The sequence below is a fragment of the Tarenaya hassleriana genome, unplaced genomic scaffold (assembly GCF_000463585.1).
Source record: "Tarenaya hassleriana unplaced genomic scaffold, ASM46358v1 Cleome18, whole genome shotgun sequence".
Classification (NCBI taxonomy): Eukaryota; Viridiplantae; Streptophyta; class Magnoliopsida; order Brassicales; family Cleomaceae; genus Tarenaya; species Tarenaya hassleriana.
Window position 1 is genome coordinate 751,877 of NW_010965216.1, and position 27,102 is coordinate 778,978.

The 27,102-nt window shown below is 40.2% G+C and overlaps 7 protein-coding genes across 15 annotated transcripts; 4 read left to right on the forward strand and 3 right to left on the reverse strand.

The window, feature by feature from the left end:
* The first annotated feature begins 2,816 nt into the window (after positions 1–2,816).
* On the forward strand, positions 2,817–4,984 carry LOC104810362 (growth-regulating factor 5). The gene is made up of 3 exons (XM_010536625.2): positions 2,817–3,262; positions 3,741–4,254; positions 4,379–4,984. Exons 1-3 carry the CDS (start codon positions 3,064–3,066, stop codon positions 4,674–4,676), a joined length of 1,011 nt encoding a protein of 336 aa, XP_010534927.1. The 5' UTR covers positions 2,817–3,063; the 3' UTR covers positions 4,677–4,984.
* A 504-nt stretch (positions 4,985–5,488) lies between these two features.
* LOC104810363 (arp2/3 complex-activating protein rickA-like) lies at positions 5,489–7,088 on the reverse strand. The gene has a single exon (XM_010536626.1). The coding sequence runs from the start codon at positions 6,447–6,449 to the stop codon at positions 5,904–5,906; it is 546 nt and encodes a 181-aa protein (XP_010534928.1). The 5' UTR covers positions 6,450–7,088; the 3' UTR covers positions 5,489–5,903.
* A 102-nt stretch (positions 7,089–7,190) lies between these two features.
* Positions 7,191–12,654, reverse strand: LOC104810364. Of its 2 annotated transcripts, XM_010536627.1 has the most exons (10): positions 12,249–12,654; positions 11,638–11,681; positions 11,020–11,182; positions 10,533–10,665; positions 9,548–10,089; positions 8,974–9,313; positions 8,618–8,888; positions 8,370–8,447; positions 7,747–8,193; positions 7,191–7,659 (listed from the first exon to the last, which is right to left on the reverse strand). In XM_010536627.1, exons 1-10 carry the CDS (start codon positions 12,424–12,426, stop codon positions 7,345–7,347), a joined length of 2,511 nt encoding a protein of 836 aa, XP_010534929.1. In that variant the 5' UTR covers positions 12,427–12,654; the 3' UTR covers positions 7,191–7,344. The 2 variants fall into 2 exon arrangements, with proteins under 2 accessions (XP_010534929.1, XP_010534930.1); XM_010536628.2 differs by lacking the exons at positions 11,638–11,681; positions 12,249–12,654 and having other exon boundaries at positions 10,533–10,670; positions 11,020–11,111.
* A 718-nt stretch (positions 12,655–13,372) lies between these two features.
* On the forward strand, positions 13,373–18,616 carry LOC104810365 (polyadenylate-binding protein-interacting protein 3-like). Of its 5 annotated transcripts, none has more exons than XM_010536629.1 (15): positions 13,373–13,606; positions 14,642–14,782; positions 14,857–15,012; positions 15,115–15,251; positions 15,364–15,554; positions 16,016–16,193; positions 16,291–16,503; positions 16,573–16,700; positions 16,774–16,834; positions 16,956–16,989; positions 17,285–17,550; positions 17,631–17,771; positions 17,893–18,006; positions 18,123–18,203; positions 18,344–18,616. In XM_010536629.1, exons 2-15 carry the CDS (start codon positions 14,653–14,655, stop codon positions 18,374–18,376), a joined length of 1,863 nt encoding a protein of 620 aa, XP_010534931.1. In that variant the 5' UTR covers positions 13,373–13,606; positions 14,642–14,652; the 3' UTR covers positions 18,377–18,616. The 5 variants fall into 5 exon arrangements, with proteins under 5 accessions (XP_010534931.1, XP_010534936.1, XP_010534937.1 ...); XM_010536634.1 differs by having other exon boundaries at positions 17,896–18,006; XM_010536635.1 differs by having other exon boundaries at positions 16,594–16,700.
* A 1,330-nt stretch (positions 18,617–19,946) lies between these two features.
* LOC104810367 (scarecrow-like protein 29) lies at positions 19,947–22,239 on the forward strand. Its single transcript, XM_010536637.2, has one exon. It carries the CDS (start codon positions 20,658–20,660, stop codon positions 22,218–22,220), a length of 1,563 nt encoding a protein of 520 aa, XP_010534939.1. The 5' UTR covers positions 19,947–20,657; the 3' UTR covers positions 22,221–22,239.
* LOC104810366 (E3 ubiquitin-protein ligase SPL2-like) lies at positions 22,203–24,736 on the reverse strand. The gene is made up of 7 exons (XM_010536636.2): positions 24,218–24,736; positions 23,837–23,938; positions 23,441–23,611; positions 23,234–23,355; positions 22,819–22,938; positions 22,394–22,712; positions 22,203–22,294 (listed from the first exon to the last, which is right to left on the reverse strand). Exons 1-6 carry the CDS (start codon positions 24,584–24,586, stop codon positions 22,436–22,438), a joined length of 1,161 nt encoding a protein of 386 aa, XP_010534938.1. The 5' UTR covers positions 24,587–24,736; the 3' UTR covers positions 22,203–22,294; positions 22,394–22,435.
* Positions 24,737–25,087: 351 nt separating this feature from the next.
* On the forward strand, positions 25,088–27,049 carry LOC104810368 (transcription initiation factor TFIID subunit 9). Of its 4 annotated transcripts, none has more exons than XM_010536642.2 (4): positions 25,095–25,197; positions 25,278–25,358; positions 25,497–25,770; positions 26,610–27,049. In XM_010536642.2, the coding sequence occupies exons 3-4, from the start codon at positions 25,510–25,512 to the stop codon at positions 26,892–26,894; spliced, it is 546 nt and encodes a 181-aa protein (XP_010534944.1). In that variant the 5' UTR covers positions 25,095–25,197; positions 25,278–25,358; positions 25,497–25,509; the 3' UTR covers positions 26,895–27,049. The 4 variants fall into 4 exon arrangements, with proteins under 4 accessions (XP_010534941.1, XP_010534940.1, XP_010534944.1 ...); XM_010536641.2 differs by having other exon boundaries at positions 25,502–25,770; XM_010536639.2 differs by lacking the exon at positions 25,278–25,358 and having other exon boundaries at positions 25,088–25,197; positions 25,502–25,770.
* Positions 27,050–27,102: the final 53 nt, after the last annotated feature.

Here is a 27,102-nt window from a genome sequence, read left to right on the forward strand (position 1 = left end):
ATCGCCCTATATATATATAAAGTGGATCTCAAAACATCAAGACAGGCCTACATATAGAGGCGTCAAACATTGTTAGGGTTAGGGTTTATATATACAAATAAACATATAGAAATATGTATCATAGAAATGATAAAAAAAATAGGGTACAAAATGTAGTCAAAGGGAGGACCAAGTAGGGCTTCTTACCCTATATCATATATATATATATATATGTATATATATATATATATATATCTGCCAAGTCTGACCCTTTCCTGTGTCCTAAGGGATGCATATATGTGACTTACATGGAAACCGATGCTCCAACACATAAAATATCCGTCGGACCAAAGGTTTTTGAACTCTTCTTAATTATAACACTTTCATCATCATCATCATCATCCTTTTGACCAACATGCAAAAAAGATTCTCCCTCTTGTGCATCATCTACCTACATCTAGGTATATATCAATTTCAATGCCGTATTGCCCCTCGATATATATATATATATATATATAGCCAAACCATGTATTTGTTGACATGGAAGATACCCTTCTAATCTATGTGATTTTGGTGTTTTTAATACTAGTAAATGAATCCACATTGGCCATTATTAGGGATATCAATCATCAACTAATGATCATATTAGTTAGAAGACTCTTAACCTTTGAGATATTAGGGTTCCTCTCTTTGATCCAATGCTTAAAATAGGCCGTACAAGTCTATCATCCTCCCAAGTTCTATATCTAAATTCATCTCCTCAACAAGCATATAAAAACAATGGCTAACCAGTCACACAATAGGGTTTTCAAGATCATGTGAAACTTTGTATGATATTCCAATGCAAGATGAATACATATATACATATATATACACATTCATAAACACACAAACATATATATATGTGTATGTGTGTGCTGGAGAGATATGAAAGTTGAAGTGAGTGAGCAAATAAGAGGGAAAGATGAAGAAGGCAGAGACATGTGCATGTGCAAAGAGACAGGGAGTGAACAGTAATACTCTTCTCTCTCTCTCTCTCTGCACTTCAATGAACAAAGCCACTGCAAATAATCTGATACTTCATATGCCCCCACCCTCTCTCTTCTTCCTTATTCCATTTTTTTTATATATAAAATTTTTAATTTTAAATTTAATTTTAATTTGAAAAGAAAAGAAAAAGACAGAAGTACTTTCATCTGCTAGTGCTACCAAACAAACCAAGCCCCCTTCATATCCAATGGTCTTTAACCTGGTCTCATCTTCACCCTCTCTTCTTCTATATTTCAGTTTTGCCCCTAAAATTTGATTATGTTTAGGGCAGACATTTGCAAATTTGGATATGTATAAATCCAATAATATCTAAAAATCTAAATCCAAACAAAGTTTGAATTGAATGTAAAAGTAATTATTATAGCATTTCAATCAATAAAAACTAAATTGGAATCGAATTGATACTTTTAAAAATCTAGCTATATTCATCTTCTTTTTAATTGTCTCTATATACATTGGATAAACCTTATCAGCCCATCATTCATTTCTTGGTAGTTCACCTTAATATAATTTTTATTTGTTTTATTGTATAAAAACTTGTTTTGTAAGATCATTGTTCACATATTTTCACGTATAAAAGATTTTAATACATTGATATTCTAAATCCAAATGCTCAAAACTTTCGTTGATAATTCAAATGATTTGATATTCGGTCGGTCCAAATTTTTTTATGGTTACAAGGTTTTGGTTTAAAAGACGAATGGTTCAAATGATCTTATCATATGTACTAATTAGACATCAAATTCATAAATCGTATCCATAATTTGTTTTTTCATTTACAAACAAAGTCGTATTTATTTCGATATTTATAAGATTTTTCCACGTACGATTAAATGTCAAGCTCAATAAAAAGGCCATGGCACTCATTTTTAGGTCATGAAGAGTTGTAGTGGATACAGCTAATACCCAAAAGGCAGCCTGGCCATTATCGGATAAGGGAAAAAAACACACACAGCAAAGGCACTACAAGTTCGTGTAGATATTTGTGTACATATGATCCTTACATGTATGTATATATACAGAGTATTCTGTACGTATATATATATATATACGAATGGTCTGAAAAAAGAAACATGTAATGGAAGAGGGAATTAATAAGGTAATGGCAAAAGAAAATGAATAAAAAAGGGTAATATATATATATATATATAGGTTAAGATTGGGACAGCGAGAGTGTCAGAGAGACAGAAGCATCAAGTGCTGCAGCAGAAGCAACAGCAACCACTGCCCCTTGTGACCTTCAGATTTCGCAGTCATTATAGGACCAGTGACACAGTCTTACACCCCCCACCACTGACACAGATACTTACACACACACACACACACACATATATATATATATATATATATATCAGTGTTATGATGTTTTGCAATACATGGCAAAGTTCATAATCTGTTCCTTTTTATGACACACACACACACACAAGATGTAAATATCAGAGTTATGATGTATGTACATATATATATATATATATATATATATATTTATCAGTGTTATGCTGTTTTGCTGTGTTTATTTAAACCAAATAATGATCTACAAACTTGATTATGTGGTAAAATATATAACCTAATTAATAAATCGTGCTGAAGTACTGCATGAGTTTGCCATATTTTGTACGGATGAGAGATGATTTAGCTCGGTTCAAATAATTTGTAAAGATGGTGGCTTTGTGCTCGTAGACGGCCCTTACCTCCATAAATTAGAAAATCTCTAGACAAAGAGCCCGTTTTTATACAATGTTTACTAATCTTATAGTATATATATAAAGGAGGGAGAGGTCAAGGCATTCATGCAAGTGAATGATATGATATGATAGGCTTCAACTGAGAGAGAGAGAGAGAGAGAGAGAGAGAGAGAGAGAGAGAGAGAGAGAGAGAGAACAGTAAGAGTCTTGTTTGCCTGTCGGGCTGTCTCTCTGAAGGAAGAAAACCCTCCCCTCAAAATCACAACCCTGAAGATCTTCGTTTCATCTACACATCATCTATCTGAAAGTTCCATCTCTTTTTTTTTTGTAAGAGAAAGGGGGGAAAAACATGATGGGAGTAAGTGGAAATGGAAGTGGAAGATCTGAGAGGCCTCCATTCACACCGATACAGTGGCAAGAGTTAGAACATCAGGCCCTAGTTTACAAGTACATGGTTTCTGGTGTTCCTGTCCCGCCTGAACTCGTCTTCTCCATCAGAAGAAGCTTGGATTCTTCCTTCGCCGCTCGTCTCCTTCCTCACCAACCCTGTAAGCCAAACAATATGCTTATATGTTTTCACTCCCCCTCCCCCCTTCTAATTACTTTTTTTTTAGAAGTCAGACAAAGTGGGTTTTTTGTTACTTGCCTAAAGATTAAACCTTTTGTTGATTTTCATGTGTAAAGTTTTGAGCTTTACAGGTTTTAGCCTACTCTCCTGGTCAACCCACTCGCCAAAGATGTTAAGTTTAAAGAGTGCTGTTCATGAAGATCTACGTTGGACTTTATGTTTTAGATTTAAGGGTTTTGTTTTCTGGAGTTTTTGAAACCGAACTTTCACACTCAGCTGCAGTTCTGTGTTTTTTTTTTTTATAAAAAAATTTAGAGTTTTGATTGTTTGAAAGCACTGTGTGAATTCAGAGTCTCTGCCATAGTTGTCGCCTGTGGTGTTTTGGGTTTGGGGTCTGAATACTCATGAAGAGATGAAGCGCTTTTCCTTGTAATATTCTAAAAGTTGTGATGTTGCAGTTGGATGGGGATGTTTCCAGATGGGTTTTGGGAGAAAACCAGACCCAGAGCCAGGAAGGTGCAGAAGAACAGATGGCAAGAAATGGAGATGCTCGAGAGAAGCATACCCAGATTCCAAGTACTGTGAAAAACACATGCACAGAGGAAGAAACCGCGCAAGAAAATCTCTGGAAAGCCCGACGGCACTCTCGTTCACCAACAGCAGCAGCAACAAATCTTTCCCAAGTCCCAACTTGTCTTCTTCCTCTTCCTCTTCCGTGGATGGTTACAGCAACAGCAGCAGTATCATCACTGCTGCTCACCAGACAAGTCCTAGGTTTAGCAGCAACAGCAGTAGTAGCAATAACAGTAACAGTAGCAGGGGCTACTTGAGCTATTCTCTCAGCTATCCTTATCCATCTCCTTCTTCATCATCATCTAAACCAAGTGATTCTGGTTTGTCACTTCAGAACAGTAGCTCTCATTTGAATGTCTTGGCCTCTGGTGCTTGTCCCCAGTCCGACAAAGATTTCAGGTTCTGTTCCTTTACACATTGCTTCAACCCCTTTTTCATTGACCCTATGCCATATATTTGCTTGCCTGCGCTGCTTTTTCTGCATCATTTTTCATGTATTGGTTAAATGCGAAAACAATTTCAGGTACTTGCATGGAACGCTGGAGGGAGTTGGTGAGAGAACATTCTTTCCAGAAGCTTCTAGAAGCTTCCAAGAATCTGCCTACCACCAACCGCTGACAGCGATGAGCAGTCCGTATCATCAACGGGAACACTGTTTTGTGTTGGGCACAGACATGTTCCACAAACCCCCAGTAGCTGTCACAAAGGCATCTGAACAACAGGAACAAGATCAAGAACAGGAACCCAAGAAGCCTCTCCACCATTTCTTTGGAGACGACTGGCTCGATCTTTCCTCCAACCCAGAGCGGTACAAACCCTAATCTGAAGAAAAATTAATCATTTGTGTCTTCTATGTTTTATCTTGTGAAATGGTAAAAGAACATCAAACGATGACGTCATCTGTAACACACGAAAGAGAAGTTCGAAATGTTCGCTAGTGTCAAAGTTCATCTCTTTCTTTTTATGGGGACATCCAGAGAAAACACTGTCGCAGAAAAGCTCTCTCTCTCTCTCTCTCTCTCTCTCTGTGACAGTCATTGTCGTGTAAGAAGATGTGTTTCTTGCAGGGGAAAGTAAAACATGACAAGAGATTTGCATATTCGGAATCAAAGCATTTTTGGTTTGGACATTAATCACTTTGCATCCGACACACCACATTATGATCCAACGACATGAATATCCTTATATATATATATATATATATAAACAGCATATAGGGTCCAGAGAAAAACCCAGCTCAATCCTATTTCCATACCAAAGAAAACGCGTAATGCAGGTCCTTTAACCATCTTTTGAACCGGTCATTCCTGTTCTTTCACCAGACCCATGTTAATTATCGTATGAACCTATAAACAACGCTCGCCATTCAGCATTATATGCAGACACATGCACGAAAATACGAGATTTCTCAGAGCCGAGAGATGCAACTGATAGAAAGATCGTGACAATATATAACTTGCCGGGTTTTGCAATTCTTCCTACCCTTTTTAATCTCCTGAAAAAGTTCTTGAGCTCGAATTCATACCTGAGAAACAGCATTCTTGATGCTTGTAGAATCGCAGCTGGAACCAAACGAATTCTCATACCGCCTGTCGGGAAGAACATATTAACATGGCTTTGATCATCCAAACACTAAGAAAAACAACCAAGATATCATCGCCCAATAATCAAGGCCAAGATCATAAAACAGGACTTGATGAAGCAGAATGTAACAAGAACCTCTCCAATGGATAAAACAAATTCGGTACCATATGATTCCTAAACAATTTCACACGACTCACAAAGTTACACATCCATTTCTTTCTTCTTCTTCTTCTTCTCGTCCCCCTCCTCTCTAGTTAGCATTTTCAGGTATGCAAAATGAAAGCTACATGATCTCAACGAAGTGAACGAACGAATGGTTCAGACTAATAAGGAAGAAATACAGAGAAAAGGGCAGAAGGAATTGTTGTCAACGGAGAATTTTACCAATTTACAGAGGAAACAAGAAGTGCTCCAATGGAGGAAACACCCATTTCTCCGATCAATTACCAGCGCAACTCTTGAATTCAATACGAATCTCTCGTCTTCAGAAGCTGCCTTCTCTTGAAAACCAAGAAGGTAACGACACAGACCTGCAACATGGCTGCAAACCCCGCAAAGACGATTCCCACCGTCTTCCCTGTGTTAAGCTCACTTCTTTTCGACTTCTCCTCGAGCTGCAGCCGAGGCGGAGGCGGAGGAGGCCGAAGCCGGCGGTTCCTATTGGGCGAAAAGTTGCTATTCTTACGCGGTGGCGGAGGAGGCGGAGATTCCGGCGGTGGAGGAGGGGATGCCGTCGGAGGCAGAGGTGGCAGTGGAGGCTGAGGCGGAGGGGGCTCTGACGGCATTGGCGGCGGCGGCGCTGGGATAACGGCCACGTCAAGGGGCGGCGGCGGCGGCGGAGATGAATTTATTTCCTCAAGCGGTGGCGGTGGCGAATTATCCACTGGAGTTGGCGGTGATGGAACTCCAGTTTGTGATTCGACGACGAGGAAGCCATAAATGGTGAAAACGAGGCCGAGAACAAAAACATTCACGTTCGGATTTTTCGAGACGAAATTCAAATTACCCATTTCATCAAATCGGATGGCTCGACGGTCAAGGAAACGGGCATTCCTTCACCGTCACCGGAAAACTGGAATTTGTTTTCGGAGTTCCTTCCAATGGCGGCATCTGGAATTCACGCCAAAAAAAGCCAGAAAAAATCCCGCGAACGAGGCTACGAGAGATTCCTTAGGTCTTCGAAGCTTGCATTGATAACCACGTCCACGCGAGGAATCGAGGAAATAGGTATCCCATTCTCGTCCCTATTACCTGATTCCAGAGATATGTCCACCTTTTCGAAAACCCCAGAAACAAGAGGAGAGAGGGAAGAAAGGAAGAACCCTGAATCTGAGTCTTTGCAAGTTGGAGGTAAAATCGCTCGTGGATTCGAAGAATCAAAGGAAAGGAAGCAAGTGGGTATGTCCGAATTCCCCAAAATTGAACAGGGCGATTCGAATTCAGAGGAATCACGGCTTCCAAAGGGAAGCCGGTGACGGAGACGGAAAGAAAGCAAAAGGGTGTAAGGATGGTTGAATGATAGGATCATCACCATAGGAAATTCGCGAAAAGGGGTAAACTTTCCGGGAAAATACAGAGGCACAGAGAGAGAGAGAGTTGTAGAGCAGTAGAGGATAGAGGGCTATGGGAAGGGAAGATTACTTGCGGATTTACATTTACATCATCATCATCACACACATACTTGGAAATAAACCCAACCATAAATATATGATTTTAGTGGAGAAACAGACAACACTTCAGTAGAAACTTGATTAAAGCTGAACAGATTTTATTTGCATTGAAATTAGAAGATGAACAGAGTTTGGGCGTTTCAACAAAGGAGAGAGAATAAAAATACTTTCTTTAGCTATGTTATGATCATCTTTCATTAGACAAAAATGTAAAAAAAAAAGGTTAGGTTTTTGTTCAGAAATTCGTAGGCCAGCTCATATGACCAAGTTGAGGTTGCTGGTAATTACCCACTTGAGCCGCAGGAGTAGGAGCAACTCCAACTCCAACATTACCACCCAGACCCGGTCCCATATGGTGCGGACTCGCCATTGCACCACCCGGCTGAGCCGGGTGGAAAAGTCCCTGGAACTGCATATGAGATGGCTGAGCCGGATGGGCCATATGGTTCGATATATATGCACCGTGAGGCGTTTGCCCGGCCGCTACATTGTAGTACGGTGGAGACTGCAAATCTCTCGGGTTTTGCATCCAGATTTCAGAACTCTCGGCCTGTTATCAAGTAAAAGAAACCCGAATCAAGATCATACCGATTCTAGCTCAACAGGCGAGGCAAAAACCCTAATGTTTTTTCCTTACCTGAGGATTCGGAACATAGAAACTTCCATCTTTGTACTTCATACGAGATTCCTCGAGTCCAGAAGCATTACCGGGTGAGTTGATGGGATATCCGTTAGGGTTGTTGAAGCTCTGAAAACCCGAAGGACCGCCAGTTGGGACCGGTTTAAATTGCTGGATCCCATACTTGATACCATTGGCACCAAGGTGAGAACCGCCTCCAGGCATCAACACATAACTGCTGCCATTCGAAGGGTGTGTATATGCTGCCGGGTTACCAGAGTAGCCTTGTATAGGCATTTGAGGAACATAAACCGGGGGGATGAACTGACGGTATGGCATAAGATTTGGAAAATGCGAAACATGAACCTGTGGGTAAATCTGTGCCATCTGAGCTTGTTGCTGCTGCTGTTGCTGCAATATGGGAAATGCGGACGCAGGGACATTGGTGTCATTCGTATTAAACGCCTGTCAAATAAGAAATGGTAAGAACGGATAAAGTTGGTATGTATAATATTGGATGAATTTCAGGAGCTCATTTAGCTATTCCAAGATGGAACAGAAGTGAAACAAAGACAACAGTACTAAGTATAATTAAACTCATATTGATCAAACGGTAGCACCAGAAAGAAAAACTAAACTACCTCTTGTGGAGATGGTAATCCTTGACTTCGTATGTTTTCGTCTATTGAAGGTCTGAAGTATGGAAAATCATAACCAGCCTGTTGGAGAGGACATTACACATGATGAGATCAACCAAAAAAGCATTACCAAACACTGTTGCTTTGTCTTTTTTGGCTCTGGCCTACCAAAGTTCAGGTAACTTTCAGAGTTACAAGACCAATAGCATCACTATGAGGTTTTGCAAAGTTCCAGTTAAGAGATAACTCACCGAAAAATTTTGAAGTTCAGGAGTATCTTGCAGCTGTTTGGACTCTGACGAAGTATAAGGTGGTCCATTTCCACCGAGCAATTCAATCCCGGCAATCTCATCCAAGTTCTGAGATGTTCTAGATTCCTCTTTTTGTTCAGGCAATTGCTGTCCTGATGATGTCGAGGCTGGAGAGCCAGATCCCGAATTTCTGACTTGATCATCGAGAATATCAACAGGTTTGGTGCTAGGAGCATCATCATTTGAAGCTTCGGGAGGAACAACTGATAAACTGTCATCAATATTGCCAAAGATCTCAATCTTTTTTCCCAAAGATATAACACGAAAAAAATATCCCACTGTTTGATAGCACTCACCTAGAACCAGATTCACATTCATGTGCTTCTGACAAGCATGCTTCCTGGAATCCAGATGCTGAATTCCCGGAAGAATCAATCTCCAGCACAAAGCTACCAAATGTTAGCTGACACCGATCAGTCTCTGGGACACGGATATGTTCCGCAATGATAACGTTCTGACTTTCGCTGATATTAACATGCGAAAGTTTATCTTGCAACTTAACCGATTCTGATTCCAGGCTGACAGAATTATCAACTCGAGCAGCAGGTGACTTTTTAGGAGTTCTAATTACACCCGGATTATTCCCACCATATTTTTGGTTTGATTTAGGCTTCCACTCCTTGCTCTGTGAGACAGCTGCATGAAAGAAAGGTCGATCAGGTCTGCCAAAATATGAAGTATCCATTACCAAAACATGAAGTACTCATCAAAATATAACATCTCATAGAACTGTAGAAGAAGTTATTGATATAGGGCTTTGTAATTAATAATTAAATGGTTAATGATTAAAAGCCAACATGAAAAGATAGGAACTGGCGACCAACGATCTATTTACTTCATGAATACCCACAGAAATATGAAGAATATTACCCTTTGGATGAGCACCACCTTGCTGCTGTGTTCTAAGATATTGGTTGCCCCTATTGCCATGGTGACTATTCGAGAGAGCTCTATTATTGGATGAAGCACTCAGCATAACAGACTCTCGTCTAGTAGTTTGATTGAGTTGATCAATCTTTGAAATTGGGGAAAACGGTCGGTATGCTTGAGGAGGAGCCCCATCTTTTCTCAGAGGTGCTGATGAAACTTTGAAAACATTTTCTGAATGTTTTCTGGTAAAACTTCCACCCCTAACTTCACGCCTGATAGCACCGATAGGTGATGATCTAGAATCAGGAGATGGCACATGAACTGGGTCAGTGGAAGATGAATATACCCCGACAACAGAATTGCTTGCCAGCAAAGTTGCATCTTGTGCTGGCTGCTGTTCCTTGGAGAGTTCTTTATGGCTAGAGCCATGCAATGGAGCATCACTGTCAGCCTGCCCAGATTGTGTGTTAACTGGTCCATTAGAAATATGAACTGAATCTTGACCACCAGAAGGCTGCCGGTTGCCTGAGCCACCAGCTGAGCTGGCACATTCATAGAAACAGAACCACATTACTGCTTTGGATTATTCCACAGAACTTGGTAACAAGGATTTTGCTGAACATTTGAGAAGACGGGTCGGGAAATCATTCTTGTTCCAACAAGTCCTCTATCCTAGAAGTAACTATTACTTTCTCAGGGCTGCTCTCCAGCACCTGACATGAATAACATGCTTATCCCTTCCCCAGTTCATTATAGCCCTTTGCCATACAACAAGACCACACCTATTTGCCAAGAATCCTAACCTCCCAAATCTCACTAAGAAATTTCAACTAGGCTAAGAAATTTCTATTTTAGGTAACATTGAAAACCAAAGAAAACATTACTTCGGCCATTTCACAGATAAGAGAAACATAGCAAGGCATATGCTAATAGATTAAGCTAGAATAAGGGGAAACCAGGATAAAGCACCCTAAGAGAAACATACCCTTTTTCATTCCCACTGGCAGGCATTTTGTCAATGTTTGATACAGCAGATTGAGCGGAAGAAGGCTTCAATTCCCCATTGGCATTTTGACTAGACCTGTTGTCCCTAACAACACGAAACTCTCTGTTGGTTCCTGCACTAGCAAGAAACTACTAATTAATTCACAAACCCAACAACCTCAAGCACCTAGACAAATATCTTCGGTATATCTTATGAAAATTGAAGCTCCTACACCATTACAACGATGTGAAACCCAATTTAAAATCTATACAGCATGTAAGCATAACATGCAACAAATGTGAATCATTTTCCTTGAGCCGAGAATGATTCGTTGGTTTCATGAAATTTACATCCAGTAAGAACAGTAGGTTTGAGTGAACAGTTCTACAACACCTTTCTTCATATACAGAGTGGAAAACTAGGAAGAAAAAGGACTTCAGAAAAGGCATACAGGGGACAATGACATTTAAATAGTGTATTGAGTTACCAGCAGTAGAATTCCGATGAGATGCATTACGAGGCGCAGTGCTGCGAGGAAAATAACTACGGCTGTAGCCTCCTCTACGAACAGGCTGTACTTGAAATTTCACTTCTCTTGTAACATCGTCAGAGGATTTCTCTCCACTGACTGGACGATCAAATACTGCATCCTGAACCAAAAGCACACGCATTGAAAAGCACATCGATATAAAGACAGAATTTCAATCCCCTTTGCACATGACCAACATCTAGAGAAGCTGATCTCCAAAATGAACTCAAAAAACATAGAAGAAAGGTTAGCCTTCATCGGAATACATAAATGTGAATATGTGATATAATGTACCCTTCCTGAATTCATTGGAAACCCACCCCAAATGATCAGATTTTTCAACAAGTGATAGTTTGAAGATTCACTTAACATGAAGAAAGATTACTGCAGCAAGACACCCTAGAGATGTTAGACCTGCAACTACTTCAACCGAAACTATCAACAATTCTGTCACTACCATCACCTTCCTCATCCATGCAGCCAGGAACAGAGAAAGAAATAGATCATAGTAAAACTCTTCAGCACTGTAAAAGTCTGCAAATACAGCAGAAGACGTGTCAAGGGTTTTAAAATTACCTCTTTCTTCCTTTCTCTTCTTCTCTTCACCTCATGAAATGGATCTGAGCCAAAGAGAAGCGCTTTAGAAGCAAAAACTTGAACTATAATTTAAGCCAAAAGACGAAAATACACATTTATGATAAACAAACAAAACAAGAATTTGCATAACAGGAAAAAAGGTCTGAAACAATATACAATCTCACAAATAGAAATTTGAGAACCATTAATACAACATTGTCCATATAGACAACAATTCAGAATTCCGGAGGGTGACAAATATTTTTCACTGGGAACAGGGTCCTAAGCTAACCTCAATCTAATAAAACAAAATCCCGGAAGTTCGCAAAACACGACCAACACATATGGTATAAGCACAAAAAAAACTAAACTTCGCAAATGTTTTCCTTTCTAGCGGCAGAAAACTTCAAACCCAATACTGTAGACAACACAGACACCAACAAGATGCTGCAGCAGTCATCGTGATTACAGTCAGAACGTTGAACTAAATAAGACACCAGAGGACAAAAAGACAACCCGGGAAACAAAAGATTACGCCCGAAGAAAGAAAACCCTAGATTCCGACCAAGGCAAAGACAGGAACAGTGTGTGTGAGAGACAGAGAGACAGACCTTGAAGAAGCAGCCTCTGAGCAGTCTCGTCAGCGTCCATGTTAGCTTCCTTCAAGGCGGCGTAGATATCAGCGTCGGAGTGATTACCCACAATTTCCTTTATCGACTGAATCGTCTTTCTCACTCCGTCGTCTATTCCCGCCGCTGGATTACCGCTGGTTCTGGAACCGCTCGCCATCTCCCACCAGAACAACCGTCGGATCGAAAAAACTTCAGACAATATCGATAGGGGAAGCCCGAAAACAGCAGATGAGAACCGACTGGAGAATCAGACAGAGGGAGGGTTAGGATTTGTGCGAGTCGGAGGAAAGGGGTGATATTTTGGGCCTTAAACCCTAAAAACTGTACAGGGAACTAGGGTTTCGTTCCCTTGTGAGAGGAGAAGAAGAGGCTAGGGGTTTGGGAAACATAGGGTTTTTCTGACGCGTTAGACGAAAATTCTGTTCAAGACAAGACCGCTCATTGCCAAAATGACGGTATTACCCTTTCGAGTTTCCGAGAAGCATACGATACGTACGTACGTATTCTTCTTTTATGACGGTTTTAGTTTACTAAACATCTTTTAATCTCTAAATAATTTTGCAATCATTGGTAAATTAAGACAGATCAAAACCAAATTGCAATTAGTCTTCATCATAATCAAATCATCATGTCAAATATTTATACGATTTATTACAAAACTAAATTAAAACCGGGTTAAACCAATGTATATTCGAATTTGGTTAGTGAAGGAGTAATACCCATGAGTCTTTCATTTCATAATAAGAAAAATACAATTTTTTTCTTAATATTTAACGAAATCATGTACATTGTTGAATGGATTTATTGTTTAAAAAAAAAGGTAAACATGGCATTATTCATTTCTTACGGTAGATTGGGCCATATTAGTTAATTAGGCCCAAATAATTAGCATTTCGAAATTTTAAAAGGATCAACAGAAGTAAGGCCCAATAAGCTTATATTAATTCGTACACCCTGCCGCATCAGATCACAACCCCCCCCCCCCCCCCCCCCGTACGCGCTCTGCATCATCGTCGTTTTCTTCGCCGCCGTCGTGACGGAGTGGCTCCCCCCCCCCCCCCCCCCCCCCCCCCGGGGTCCCGTATATAGCGATCTGCCTCTCGATGTTTTTACTCTTGAAACCCTGATCGATCAATCAATCAATCTCTCTCTCTCCCTCTCTCTCTCTTTCAGATTCTTGGTTTACTCGTTTACCGTTCTTCTACCTTCTAATCGTTGTTGGACCCTAGCTTTCTCCGAAAACCCTAACTCTTTGCCTCGTGAATCACCGGGTTCGTCCTCTCTGATCATCTTGAAGGCGCAGTTGGTTATTTGTCTGATCGGTTCAGCTTACCGAGGTAAGGATCATGTTCTTAGGTTTCTTTCTACGGCGTTACATTCGATATATTATGCGAAATCGGCTCGGGTTCTGGAATTTTGGTGATAAAGGTTTTTGATTTAGGGTTTTCTTTAGTGCAATACAACTTCAGGGTTGTATGTATTGGAGATCATTATTCTGAATCGCACATTATTCCTTGGTTGTTGATTTAGGGTTTTCTTTAGTGCAATATACAATGCGCACTGAAACTTATGATGAACCTGTATGGGAATTTTCACCCGTCAAGACATTATTCCTTGGCGTTTCGCTATACACTGGCAATGTAGTTGGAATGTTTTGGTTGTTTTCTCGTTTGCGTGTTCTTTGTTCTCAAGGGCTTATCGGTATAATTCCCTCTTCAGTTAGTGTCGATATTGGAGGCTAGCGCAAATTTATATTTCTCGGGTTTTTCAAAGTTCTAATCTTTTTTGTTTCATTTTTGTACTAACTACGGGGATTCTGATCGGTGATTCAGCTGTCGTGTGATTTTCCATGTAACTCCAAATCAGCCTCTTGCTCTGTGGTCTGGATCGAATAGTAGCATACACACACACACACACCCATATAACTTCTTGCTTAATGTCCTGACTGCCAAAAGTTTGGGTCTGCTAAAAACTGTGATCTTTGTTGATTGTTTGTCTTGCCAGAGTGCTTGTGAAAATTTCAGAACAGTTGTGCCACTCGCTTTGCAGTATATTGGAGGAAGTGGAAAAATATATATGTTTATTTGATCCGTTGTTTATGTAATTGAATTTGAATAGATGGAGCTGGTGAAATAGATGTGGCCATTTTCTTAATTAATTCTGCACCAGTTTTGAACGGTCTTTTAGAAATTAGCCATGGGGATCTGATGTCAGCAAGATTGCACATGTGATCTCAATTGCTTAGTGGGTAGTGGGTACATTGTGCTGTGACAGATGCTAGAGAAGGTCATTGTCTTGAATATCTGGTACTACTTACTAGTGGGCTTTTATATATTGATCGATGTTCCTTTCTTATCTTTCGGTTTGCATAGTGTGAGCTACCATGAATATGCAACCAGTCTTACGTCCGAGATCTTCAGCTAACGGATTCTCACATAGAAGAGCTGAAAGAGAGGGAGGGATGAGTAAGGCACATCCTGTAAACTCTCTCCCTGTTAAGCCACCAAATACAGGTGCTTTGTCAATCATATGTGGTTTAGCTTCTTTTTCATTTTCTGCCTTCTGATACTTGTTGATACATATGCAGTAGTGAGCGGGGAGGCTGCATGTTTGGAGAACCCTTCTCGCGATCGGTTAGTGTATCTTGCAACATGTATGATCGGTCATCCTGTGGAAGTGCAGCTAAAAAATGGATCACTTTATTCAGGCATATTTCATGCAGCTGACGTTGAGAAGGATTTCGGTGTGACTCTGAATGAAGACTCTTTTCCTTAGACATCTAAAGGATATTAGAAGCTTGTTTTTTTTTTTGCTTACAACTTATAAACTGCTCTGGGAATTTCAGGTATCATTTTGAAAATGGCATGCTTGATTAAGGAAGGCACTTCACGAGCACAGAAATCTCGTTCTGAGTTTGTCAGCAAGCCACCGTCCAAGACATTGATTATACCTGCTGATGAACTTGTGCAAGTTGTCGCTCATGTTTGTTGCCCTTCTTCTCTAGAAGATCAGCTATTTTCATTTTTGTCCAGTTTTATGATTTGATTAGTAGTTTTTCTCACTCCTGTTTTCATTGTTTTCTCTTTTGTTTTAGGAGCTTTCTATAACCAGGGACGGAATGTCAGATGCCCTTAAGTGTGAGAAGCCATCAGATCTGTTGACCGACTCTTCTATATCGCAGTCTTCTCGTGTTGACATGGGAAGAGAGCTGAAACCTTGGGTGCCTGATGAGGATTTTCCAGAGTGTCCCGAATTGGAGGATGTGTTTGATGGCCCTTGGAATAGGTAGCTATTTCTTTCCTCTTATTCTGTGTTTCTGGATATCTTGTATGCAAATGCCATGGTTAGATCCTTATGTGCATGGCCATGGGTTTTTTAGCATCACACCTTTGGCATGAGAAGGATGGGAGAAGTCCTCGATTACTTCAATGTTCAGATTACTGTTCTGATACCGTGTCTTGAAATATTAATCTCATTAGCTTAGCATGCATTTATTACATCTTCTGGGAAGGTGTCTAATGTTAGTGTTTTCACTTTTTCATGGACGTGTACTTTGTTGTTTGGGAGATTCCCTATATGATGCAGTGATTAGCATTAAACATTGTGCATGATCCATACCTTTGTAATACCCAGGATCTTCTTAAGACATCTTTGCTTGTGCCTATCTGGCTTTGCTTTCCTAGAGACCATTAATAACATGTCTTCCTAGTGCTAATATGCTCAGCTGATTTGTTGTCTGCCACTAGGGGCTGGGATCAGTTTGAGGTCAATAAGACATTGTTCGGAGTAAAGAGCACCTTCAACGAGGAACTTTATACCACAAAGCTCGAGAGAGGTCCTAAGACAAGAGAGCTGGAAGAGCAAGCCATAAGGATTGCCAGAGAGATTGAGGGTGAGAGCACCCGAGATATTCACATAGCAGAGGTATATTATGTGGCCTCATGTTCCTTTCGATATCGACATTGCAAGAGTTTTGAATTCCAATGTTCTAATGGTTCATGCATGTCAACACCTTAAACAGGAAAGAGGCCTTCAGCTCAATGAGACATTTGATACCGATGAGGAAACCAAGTACTCATCAGTCCACAGGGTTGAGGAATTTGATGATAGTGGGTTAAAAGATGAGGAAGATATATTACTGGACTCATGCAACAATCTGACTTTCGGTGATACATCTGCTTCTGATGGCAACAAGTCGGCTTCAAGTGGTGGCAAAGCCAACGAAGAAGCATGGGTATGATTGAGAGTTCTTTAGTACTAATATATAACAGAATAATTGATGATGTGAAATTTTACTCATCAGGGTGGTGACCTGTCTACTCAGAGAAACTTAAGTACGGATCAAAGCTGTTCGATCTCCGGCAAGATTGTTCAGGAGCATGTATCTGAACAGCCATCCAAAGATTTGTCTGCTCCAGACAGCAATATCAGGTAAGATGTGAGCTTTGTAAGTAATTTTTGTATGTTGAGAATAACAAATACTGAAGCCTCATTCTGATTACAGGACCGAGATACAGTTGAGTGAGCAAAGAAGTAGTAGTCTGGAAGTCGCTGACAATGACAGAGTAAGTTCAATTCCATACTTTTCTTATGTTTGTGTAAATCTCGATTTCATTCGATTTCATTACTAGTTCTATTACACTATGTGTAACACATGGTCCTTTGTTGTTTCCCTTTGTATTAAAGCAGCCATCTGAGGAATCAGTGTCTGGCCTTGGAGGTAGGCGTTTCTTGATACTTCTGTCTCTATAGCCTGTGATTCATGCTTGCTTCTGTCATGCCTTTTTTTTCATTATTTCATGCGGTATTCTACTATCTTCATGTTACCTTAAAATGATATTTTAGCAATGAAACAACGTTAATTGAGTTGTACTAATGGACTCCATTGAATTTGCTAAACGGATAATGGACCGATTGTTTTTTTTACACGGGGCAAACTCTCACAGTATCATAATTCCTTATCGAGAAACCATGTCCTAAGAAATCTGAGTATATGAGGAATTGTGGAATTGCAGATTCTCAGCCATCCTTGAACGAGAGTGAAGAAGATATCAGCAAAAGTGGAAAAGCTGTGGGAACGGTAATCTCTGATCTGCTGCCTCCACCAAAAGCTGGTAAGCCAAAACCCGAGAGCACATCTGGGCATCCTAACAGCTCTGCTTCCGCTACTTCAGAAACTGGTAATGCCGCTCCCTCAGCATCAAGTCGTTCGGGACTATCACCAAGCTCATCAGTCGGGTCTTTGACCTCAGAAAAATCCACACTCAACCCGAATGCAAAGGTTTTTTTCTTTTAAAAAGCTTCATTTCTTTCTTTCTTCCGTCGTTATGTATACTTCTCTACTGGATTTTGTATGATCAGGAATTCAAGCTGAATCCGAATGCGAAGAGCTTCAAACCGTCGTCTCAATCAGCTACAAGGCCTCCATCTCCAGTTGCGGATGGATCCTTCTACTATCCTCCTCCTGTTATCCCACAGATGATGCCTCTTGTTGGCTATGGCGTAAGTAAATCACTCAGCCATTGAAAAAACTTCAAAAATTATGTTAAAAGACTTTTCTAGTCTTCATTACTTTTTGTTCACAAAATATGTTCTTTTGTTTTTTCTTATTTGGGTTTAATAGCAGATGGGACAGGTGTTTCATGGCCAGCAGCCCATAATGTACACTCCACAGCTCTCTCCCATGCAAGCTCCTCCTCAAACAACATACTTTCCCCCAAACGCACCCCAGCCACAGGTAGTGGAAATGGGGAGAAAAAAAAAAAACTTTTTCATGATGTTCCAAAGATAATAATCATCCCCTCAAATTAATCTTCCTTTACTTTTTCTGGTTAAAAATCAAATCTTTTGTAGTACCCTCATCAGCAACACATGATGCTTGGTCAGCAGCCTAGACCGACGGTAGTTTACATGCCTCCGTATCAGCCTCAGCCGGTTAGTGTTTATTTCTCTCCTTTTTAACCTCACCTCTCTCGAAATTCAGCATGAGATTCCCTTCTCTCTCTCTCTCTCTCTCGAGTTCATGGGTGTTTTTGAATTGTTGAAAGGAGTTTTGAGCTAATTCACATGTGCAGGAAATGCCATACGGCAGGGGACGAGACTATTAGAGATGATGATATGGTGGAAGCAATAATCATTTACATCTGACTGCCTTTTACTAACAGAGTGGGTTTGAGTTTTATTCATTTGTTTCTCGTTTGCCTTTTAGAAAAACTCAGTGCTGGACTTTCCTTGATTAGTCTAAAACCATTTGTGATACTATTAACCATCTCACACATTGTTATAATGTAACATATAGTTGTAGGACATGTTCTATTTTTTTCCTTAGTCGTTAGGCTGAATCCGTACGTGTCTTCCCTATGTTTTCGTGATGTTATGTCGGGTTTTAAAAATTTGAAGTACTTGAATGGAAAAAAAAAGGAAAGGTTCATAGAATTAACAACATTATTTGCAAATAAACTAAACCCTAAACCCCATTAGTATGGTAATGTCTCTCTCCTACTTTGCCAATATTATACAATGACTTGCTTGACCTTTGTCTTGATGTTATAATAGTTTTGTATTCGCGCTTAGACAAGTGTGTTGCGTCGGTTTATATGCCAAGTTTATGGTTCAAAAGTTTTCTAAACTATGTTAGAACTATATTTTCAAATCTTTGCAAAATTTCTGATATTTGAATTTTGAAGATTTAACTCCAAGAAGATTGGATCTTGGCTACGTTTTTGACATCACAAAGACTGTTATTCTCGAGCTTTAACTCCAAGAAGATTGGAACAAAATATCTCGGCGGCATTTTGAACAAAGTGAATAAATTTTGTTTGGATGTGATATCCAACCATATTATGACATAAACAACCTAACCATCAATGTGTGGAATTCGGAATTATATTTCACATCGACTGTGATTTTGGTGATCATTTTGAGAGATTAGACGTCATATTCTATCCCGTCCCATTACCTATTTGTTTTTGTATAATAATCGTTAGCGTATCAAAATGAGTGAATAAATATTTCGCCCAACCAACTACCCATATGGTAATTTCAATTGCACCTAAAATAGAGATTAAAAATAAAGACAACGAAGGTGACGTCGAACAATATATATGCAGAAACAAACAAAAAAAACAGATGACATTGTTCGTACGAGAAACCACTTAAAGAAATGATTAAATTAGCATTATTCCGTGGAAATTGTTTATGCATGCATATATATATATGTGTGTGTGTATGTGGTCCATGAAACTAAACTTCTGACCAAAGACATGAATGAACGTTAGCAAGATTGAACTCAAACGTGTTCAAGTGTTTTGTTTTTCTTTTTGACATTTTGGATATGCCCTCCAATGATCTCATTCTACCCATTCAATGTATTATTGTTCATACTACCAACAACTATTGCCTCCTACGTTGTTTGTAATGTATACGAGATTATTGTCCTTGTCCCCATCATCAAAAGCCCAAATGTTATAAAACACTCTATTTGTAGAAACCAAATGGAATCTTTCACTATATTATATCTCTTATTTATCATTTTATTTATAAAAAAAACATTATAGTACAGATTGATTCTTTTGTCTCTCCCGAAATTTAAATAATAATACATAAGACTTTTATTATTAATGATGATACCATCTGACACGAATTTGATCTTATTACAATAATCACCAAAATAACGAGAAATAAGTCCATCATTCAACCACAAGAAACGAGGTATCAAGCCATGATCTTTCTCCCGAAACGTGATCATAATCATAATCATAATCATATGATGATGATGTTCAATTGTCTAAATAATTGTTTATATCTAATTCATCTCATTATCTTTAGAGAAGAGGGCATAACTCAAAACACAAGAGAGATGTTAAAATGTCATCCATTCTACAACTTAGACAAACAAACGAACAAAAATGAGAAGAAACAATGACAAGAGATACGTTAAAATAATCACACTAACAACAAACACCCTTTTCATGGTATAACCTAACACATCACATAGTACTGTACCATCTATATTATACATATATATGTATATATTATATACACATGATATAACATTAGTACACCAACTTACAAAAATGGTCCCCAAATGCAATGAATTCAAAGGCTTAATGGTTCAATTTGCAATATTCAATTGTTTCCCCAAGTCTTACAACCCCCAACCAATTCCAAGTGCGGTTCGTCTCTCCGACACATCAATGTCTTCATTAGTCATCACAATCTTCCAAAAACAATCAATCATCAAAACACCAACACGAGCAACATTATTATAATTAAGTATATTGCCTCCCAAGTAAACACAATTTCATAGTGGAAAATCTCATCTTCGATTTAAACAAACTATTCCACCTTCTCATCATCCACCTCAGAAAACCTAGTAGCATTAACACAATGTCACTAGAAGAATCAGAACCACCAAGCCAGAATTTGGATCATATCCTTGGCTGGCTTGAAGGTTCTGTATCATTCACCCCTTTCTCCGGCTTAGATGATCCGTATTTCCCGCACGGTTTTAATGGTTCTCAATCGTGGGAATGGGATCAAACCCAAGACTTTGGACATGATCTTATTCACAACCTTACTCAAGATCCTAGCAATAATGAAGAGTTTATGAATGATGGAACCACTGACCCGGTAACAGGAGCTCCTGTCATTGTTCCGGATCCTCCACCAGAGCCGCCGCAACCGAGCGATCAGTCCAGAAAAAGGAACAGCGATGCACTTGTGGACGTTAGGGCAGTCAAAAGACCAGCCAGGAGGAGGAGGAACATAAACAAGTCCGCTGGCAAAAGTTGCAATGACGGCGACAAGAGCGAGAGATGGGCAGAACAGCTGCTTAACCCTTGTGCTGTGGCCATTATGACAGGGAACTCTTCCCGGGTTCAACACTATCTCTGTGTTATTCGTGAACTGGCCTCCTCTTCTGGTGATCCTAATTACCGGCTTGCAGCTGCTGGTCTTCGAGCTTTAACTCATCATCTGTCCTCTTCCTCTTCCTCCTCCATGTCAACCTGGCCTGCTCTTACTTTCCCTTCTGCAGAAGTGAAGATGTTTCAGCAGACTTTGCTAAAGTTCTATGAGGTAAGCCCATGGTTTGCTTTCCCTAATAACATGGCAAACTCAGCTATACTACAGATTCTAGCTCAAGAATCCAGAGATAAAAGGGATCTTCATATTCTTGACATTGGTGTTTCTCACGGTATGCAATGGCCCACGCTGCTCGAGGCGCTGAGCCGCAGACCAGAAGGACCTCCTCCTCGTATCCAAATAACGGTTATATCCGATCAAAGCAAGGAATTACCCTTCTCTGTTGGGCCACCAGCCTATAATTATTCTTCTCAACTGCTTACCTTTGCTCAGTCCCTGAACATCAACCTACAGATCAATGTACTTGACAACTTCCCATTACAGAATTTATGTTTCCAAGTCATTGATATCGCCCCTCATGAGACCCTGGTCATCTGTGCTCAGTTTAGGCTGCACCAACTGAAACATAACAGCCCTGATGAGAGATCTGAGATTCTGAAGGTTCTGAGAAGTTTCGGGCCAAAAGGCGTGATTCTCAGTGAGAACAATGCTGAATGCAGTTGCAGCAGTTGCGGAGACTTTGCAACAAGATATTCGAAAAAACTGGAGTACTTGTGGAAGTTTCTAGACTCCACAAACTCGGGATTCAAAGGTCAGGATAGTGAAGAGAGGAAACTAATGGAAGGAGAAGCAACAAAGGCATTAACGAGCGAACGAGAGATGAATGAAGGGAAGGAGAAATGGTTTGACAGGATGAGGAGAGCCGGGTTTGCTACAGAAGTATTTGGAGAAGATGCCATTGATGGAGCCAGGGCTTTATTGAGGAAATATGATAACAACTGGGAGATAAGGTTGGAGGATGAAGATACCTTCGCCGGGCTTTGGTGGAAAGGAGAGTCTGTTTCCTTTTGCTCCTTGTGGAAGTAGCTCTTTATTTATGTCTTTTTTGTTGTGAACTTGCAGATTCTAAAATTGTGCTTCCAAAAGACTTGAGTACACATCTGCAAAGTTTATTTGCTGTTAAAAAAGATAAGGCGCTAATGATAAAGCTGGGCACAGAACTATAATAACTGACTATAAACTGCAAAAAATTTCATTACCACAGAAATCAAAACGAATGACAGAACACAATCTGTTTTCCCTCAAGTATAGTATACACGCATGGATCCCCTGATGGTCTGGCAACAGACAGGGCACTTTGGGGTCAATTCCCTTTCAATTGCCAAGGCACAGTTTGGACAACACACTATATGCCCGCACGGGATAAATGCAGGCATTCTCCTCCTTGTCAAACAGACCACACACAGTTGTCCATCTGGGATATTGTCCGTATCTTCAGCATCATCATCATCAGTCAACGGTTGGCTTGGGCGCTGTGGCTCCCTTTCATGTTTCCATGATTTCCATCTGTTCCATCCCCTGAAGAAAAAATTCAAGGATTTGCTTAGATCACTAATGTGTTCTGTGAAGCTTACAACGTCACTGTGCAGAAGATTCGCAGTAGAAGCAAGATGTAACCCAGTACCTGACAGCAGCATACCCAAGGATGCCAACAGATACACAACCCATTACAATGCTGCTCCAGAATAGTACTTTTGTCTGAAAAATGAGATCCAGTACCATCTTATCCTTTGTCATTTCAGACCTGCAAAGATTAAAAATCAGCTTATTAAATATTTCGGTCCATAACAGTATCTAAACACATCAAGAGGTTTGAAGCAGCGACAAACTTTCTAATAGCAAAATTAGAAAAACGACCAGAAAGCTCGTAACATTCATGCACCACCTACCTTTAAGGTGTGCGCCCCCTTAAAAATTATCGAGTGATCAACAGAAAGAGAACAGAGAGAAACTAAATAATCTGAAGGCAGAGTACAGATTTATTAAGAAAATTTACATCAGAAAAAGAGGAAAAGGTTATTCAGAAGAAAATGTCTCACAAGAAATAGGGAAGATCTTTGCATGACTTGATTTCAGGAACACCATTATTAAAACTGCAGATGCCAACAGCTGTTATGTCTTTTCCAGATGGTAGAATCTTCTCTTCATGAAGCAGACCAACCTTGACCAGATCATATAAAAAATCAGTGGCTGATCAAGAATACGTTGTTTCAATGATCGAAACAAAAATTTATTTGAAGACTCACGGGATACTCAGGGAAAAAGATTGCTTGGAGGAATGAATAAGGAGATGCATTAATAGGCTGTATACGGTTATACACAGTCGTGAGGGGAAGAGGTTGCATTGAGCCATCCAAGTTGACAACAACAGAATTAGACAGTGGTTGTTGATCATTCTCCACGAGAACAAATGGCATCTGCAGGCAATAAAACATATATATCAGGAACTAGTCTAGTCTGGAAGTGAACCAAATTGAAATACCCAAATTTGACAAGACGAGAATTAAGGAGATGGATATAGGCAGGTCACAACCACTATATCATTCTCAAATTCTCGAAATTTCAAGCTTTGGTTCCTATCAGCGATGAAAAATACTATAATAGGCAACTGTCAAGTAAAGAAGAACAGAAGCAGATCTTACCATTCTCAATGAAGAAGCCTCTTGTTTACGCAGAGATCTGCCAAATATAGCTCGGTGGCCACTTGAAAAATGAAAGAAGCTCTTCCATCCACTATACATATACTAAAAGATATAAATTTGAAAAGATGGGATTAAAAGGTTTACACTTGTTCCCCAATGAAACACCTCCAAAGTCATACCATTTATAACTTCACTTCTGAACACAGTCGAAAATTGAGACCGTTCTTCTCACCAAGTTCGGAAGTTAAACCATTAACAAAAAGCTGAATCAGATTCAGTTCTATTGCAAACAAGTTACAGCAACCAATACAGACACGCAAACAAATATATTGGCAGACAATATATAAACAGAAGTGCACCCACACACACACATATACGCACCGTTTGCGTTCTCTCAATAATAACAGCTCTGTCTCCAGTCTCCTGAGAGACCAGCACGTTGTTCTTGGAGCTTCCGCCAACGGCGAGTTTCGGTCTGACGGTCCCGCGAATGATCACCACACGCTGATCATCGCCATTACGGCGATCGTACGGATGAGATTCGTCGTGAGATGTCGGAATCAACGACCGGAGATCGGAGATGCGGAGCTCCGGAGAATCTCTAATCTTACTCAGCGCGGTGGAGCTTGAGGTGCACTTGAGGACCGACCGCACGGCGCCGTAAGCTAGGGCTAATCCGAGGACGGCTCCGTCGAAGGAGAAAGCGAGCTCCGACAAGAGCGAGAGCAGAGCATGCTCCGGCGACGACATTTTCCGGTGATTTCGACCTAGAAAGCGAAGAAGACGGGAAAATTAGTCGACGATAGGGAGAGTGAAATAGTAAATTTCGGGTTACGTCAGGGGTATTATCGTAATTAAATAAGACGATGACACACATTATCATATTCAACGTCGGTTGTTTGGGTCTTTAATGGGCCTATAACATTATTTAGGGTTGTAATATTATTGGGCTTTATTTAGGCATCCGTTTTTTTTGTAATAAGATATACTTTGTTCCTTTTTATCATTTTAATTCTTTTAATCTAAATAACAAAAATAAAATTTCTAATTTTCAATTTTTTTTTTGTAATAAAATGTACTCGTTCCTTTTTATTGGGTTTTATTTCGTTATAAATGGCTTACTCAATTAGAATTGTCATCAATGGTCTGTTCGGCTTTGATCTTTTAAATGGGCCGATAAGTTTTTCAATTCAGAGTTTTTATTTGCTCACATTGGCTTCCATAAAACGCAGCGTTTTATATACCCTTCTGCCTGCCTGCCTGTGTCGTCATCTTCTCCTCCCTTTCGTCTTCCACTGTTTCACATATCGTGTCTGATCTCTGAGCCCCTGAGCTCGAATTTTGTCTCTGCACTTCGCCAGGTAGGGGACTCTGCTGCAGGTTTTTCATGATTAATCCTTGGAATTATCTTCGATTCGTAAGTTAATGGCTCGTTCCTTAGGTGGATTTTACGTCTAGGGTTGAGGCAACGATTTCTGGGTTAATCGCATGGGTTTTGATTCTGTTCCGATTTTCGAACTGGGTAAACGATTTCTTCTCGTGGGTCGGATTCAATTTTATTTTTTTACAGTCTCAGTATATGTGCATGGAATGAGGTTTATACTTGGTTTTCTCCATGGCTTAACTCGATTGCGGTTGCTTGTGATTCTGGTTATGGAAGTGAAGCATAGAATATGGCGGGAGAAGGTGACGAGGATGTGCCGAGAGATGCGAAGATTGTGAAATCTCTGCTCAAATCGATGGGAGTGGAGGATTACGAGCCGCGTGTGATACACCAGTTCCTAGAGTTGTGGTATCGCTATGTCGTCGAAGTGCTGACGGATGCTCAGATTTACTCCGAACATGCCGGAAAATCCACCATCGACTGTGACGATGTCAAGCTCGCGATCCAATCCAAGGTTAACTTCAGCTTCTCTCAGCCACCACCACGAGAGGTATCGTCCTTCTTGCCATCACTGTAATTTATCACTGTATCATTGCAATTAGCTGTCTCACTGTTCGCGATTAGAAGCTGTGATCCTTCGTGGAATATGATTCTGGGTTTGGAATGAGGTTTTTAGGGTGGTTGTGTTTGGATTCGGAAAATTGTTCATCTTAGGTGATGCCATCTTGCGATGAAGATGTGTGTGGTCGAGATGAAGATGTTGCGATGGATGTGCGGACATACACGAATAGACCGAATTCGAAATGAGAGTATTAGAGAGAAACTAGGAGTCATAACCACATAAGAGAAATTATGTGAGGGACGTTTAAGGTGGTTTGGATACGTAAAACGTAGACCGCTAGATGCTTCGGTTAGAAAATTAGAGAGTATAAGGATGGAAGCGAACAAACGATGAAGGGGTAGGTCTAGACTTACTTAGGAACGAGTCATTAGAAATGACATGGATATGTTGTAAATATCGGAGGATATGACGCTTAACCGAAATGAATAGAAAAGAAGAATTTATGCGGCCGATCCCAAATAAACTTGAGATTAAGGCGATGTTGTTGTTGTTAGGTGATGCTATGTTATTGTAGTTAGATCCCTGAAGATCTTAGTTTGGAAGAATAAACCACCCTTGACCCTTCTATTTTCGGTATTCGCTGTAGTTTGGAAGAATAGACCATCCTTGACCCTTCTAATTTCGGTATTCGCTGCCCGGTCTAGAATATGTTAGCGTTGAAACAGGTGTTGAATGTCTTTACTGCATCTAGGACAGGCATAACTGGACAGTTCTTGTCCGGTTTTTTGGATCTGGAGATGATTTTCTGATTCCATGTTTTTGGTAAGGTGCTGCTGGAACTGGCCGCCAACAGGAACAAGATCCCTTTACCGAAATCGATAGCAGGACCGGGTATTCCACTTCCACCTGAGCAAGACACGCTGATTAGTCCGAACTACCAACTCATTGTACCGAGAAAGCCGGCTTCTCATGCACCTGAAGAAACAGAAGAAGATGAGGAAAATGGTGATCCTTCTCAGTCCTCACAGGAACAACAACAGCAACAAACAACAGATCTTCCAAACCGAACTCCTCAAAGGGTCTCATTCCCACTCTCTAAACGCTCCAATTGAGAGAGGGAGAGAGACACTGGTAGCATCCTGCCTGTGTAAAGAACAGAACTAGCAATGGTTAAATGTAACCTTTGTCTATGGATGTGGTGTACACATTCTTGACCAAATGTATGTTTACATGTTCTTTTTATGGGATCAAAACGAGGCTTTTTAGATGGGATCAAAACGAGGCTTTAATGTATCAGCCACCAGAAAAGAAGCCAAGAAG

Excerpts from the sequence above, each read along its gene's own strand:
- LOC104810362 (XM_010536625.2), top strand. The coding sequence starts at position 3,064 with ATGATGGGAGTAAGTGGAAATGGAAGTGGAAGATCTGAGAGGCCTCCA. Across the intron at positions 3,263-3,740 it reads TCTCCTTCCTCACCAACCCT|TTGGATGGGGATGTTTCCAG; the intron begins GTAAGCCAAACA and ends GTGATGTTGCAG. Across the intron at positions 4,255-4,378 it reads CAGTCCGACAAAGATTTCAG|GTACTTGCATGGAACGCTGG; the intron begins GTTCTGTTCCTT and ends AAACAATTTCAG.
- LOC104810363 (XM_010536626.1), bottom strand. The coding sequence starts at position 6,449 with ATGGGTAATTTGAATTTCGTCTCGAAAAATCCGAACGTGAATGTTTTT.
- LOC104810364 (XM_010536627.1), bottom strand. The coding sequence starts at position 12,426 with ATGGCGAGCGGTTCCAGAACCAGCGGTAATCCAGCGGCGGGAATAGAC. Across the intron at positions 11,682-12,248 it reads TCAGAGGCTGCTTCTTCAAG|ATCCATTTCATGAGGTGAAG; the intron begins GTCTGTCTCTCT and ends TCTTTGGCTCAG. Across the intron at positions 10,090-10,532 it reads GCCAGTGGGAATGAAAAAGG|CTCAGCTGGTGGCTCAGGCA; the intron begins GTATGTTTCTCT and ends TGAATGTGCCAG.
- LOC104810365 (XM_010536629.1), top strand. The coding sequence starts at position 14,653 with ATGAATATGCAACCAGTCTTACGTCCGAGATCTTCAGCTAACGGATTC. Across the intron at positions 16,194-16,290 it reads GAGATATTCACATAGCAGAG|GAAAGAGGCCTTCAGCTCAA; the intron begins GTATATTATGTG and ends CACCTTAAACAG. Across the intron at positions 18,007-18,122 it reads CAAACGCACCCCAGCCACAG|TACCCTCATCAGCAACACAT; the intron begins GTAGTGGAAATG and ends AATCTTTTGTAG.
- LOC104810367 (XM_010536637.2), top strand. The coding sequence starts at position 20,658 with ATGTCACTAGAAGAATCAGAACCACCAAGCCAGAATTTGGATCATATC.
- LOC104810366 (XM_010536636.2), bottom strand. The coding sequence starts at position 24,586 with ATGTCGTCGCCGGAGCATGCTCTGCTCTCGCTCTTGTCGGAGCTCGCT. Across the intron at positions 22,939-23,233 it reads AAAGATCTTCCCTATTTCTT|GTCTGAAATGACAAAGGATA; the intron begins GTGAGACATTTT and ends TAATCTTTGCAG. Across the intron at positions 22,713-22,818 it reads CTTGGGTATGCTGCTGTCAG|GGGATGGAACAGATGGAAAT; the intron begins GTACTGGGTTAC and ends TTTTTTCTTCAG.
- LOC104810368 (XM_010536639.2), top strand. The coding sequence starts at position 25,510 with ATGGCGGGAGAAGGTGACGAGGATGTGCCGAGAGATGCGAAGATTGTG. Across the intron at positions 25,771-26,609 it reads CTCAGCCACCACCACGAGAG|GTGCTGCTGGAACTGGCCGC; the intron begins GTATCGTCCTTC and ends GTTTTTGGTAAG.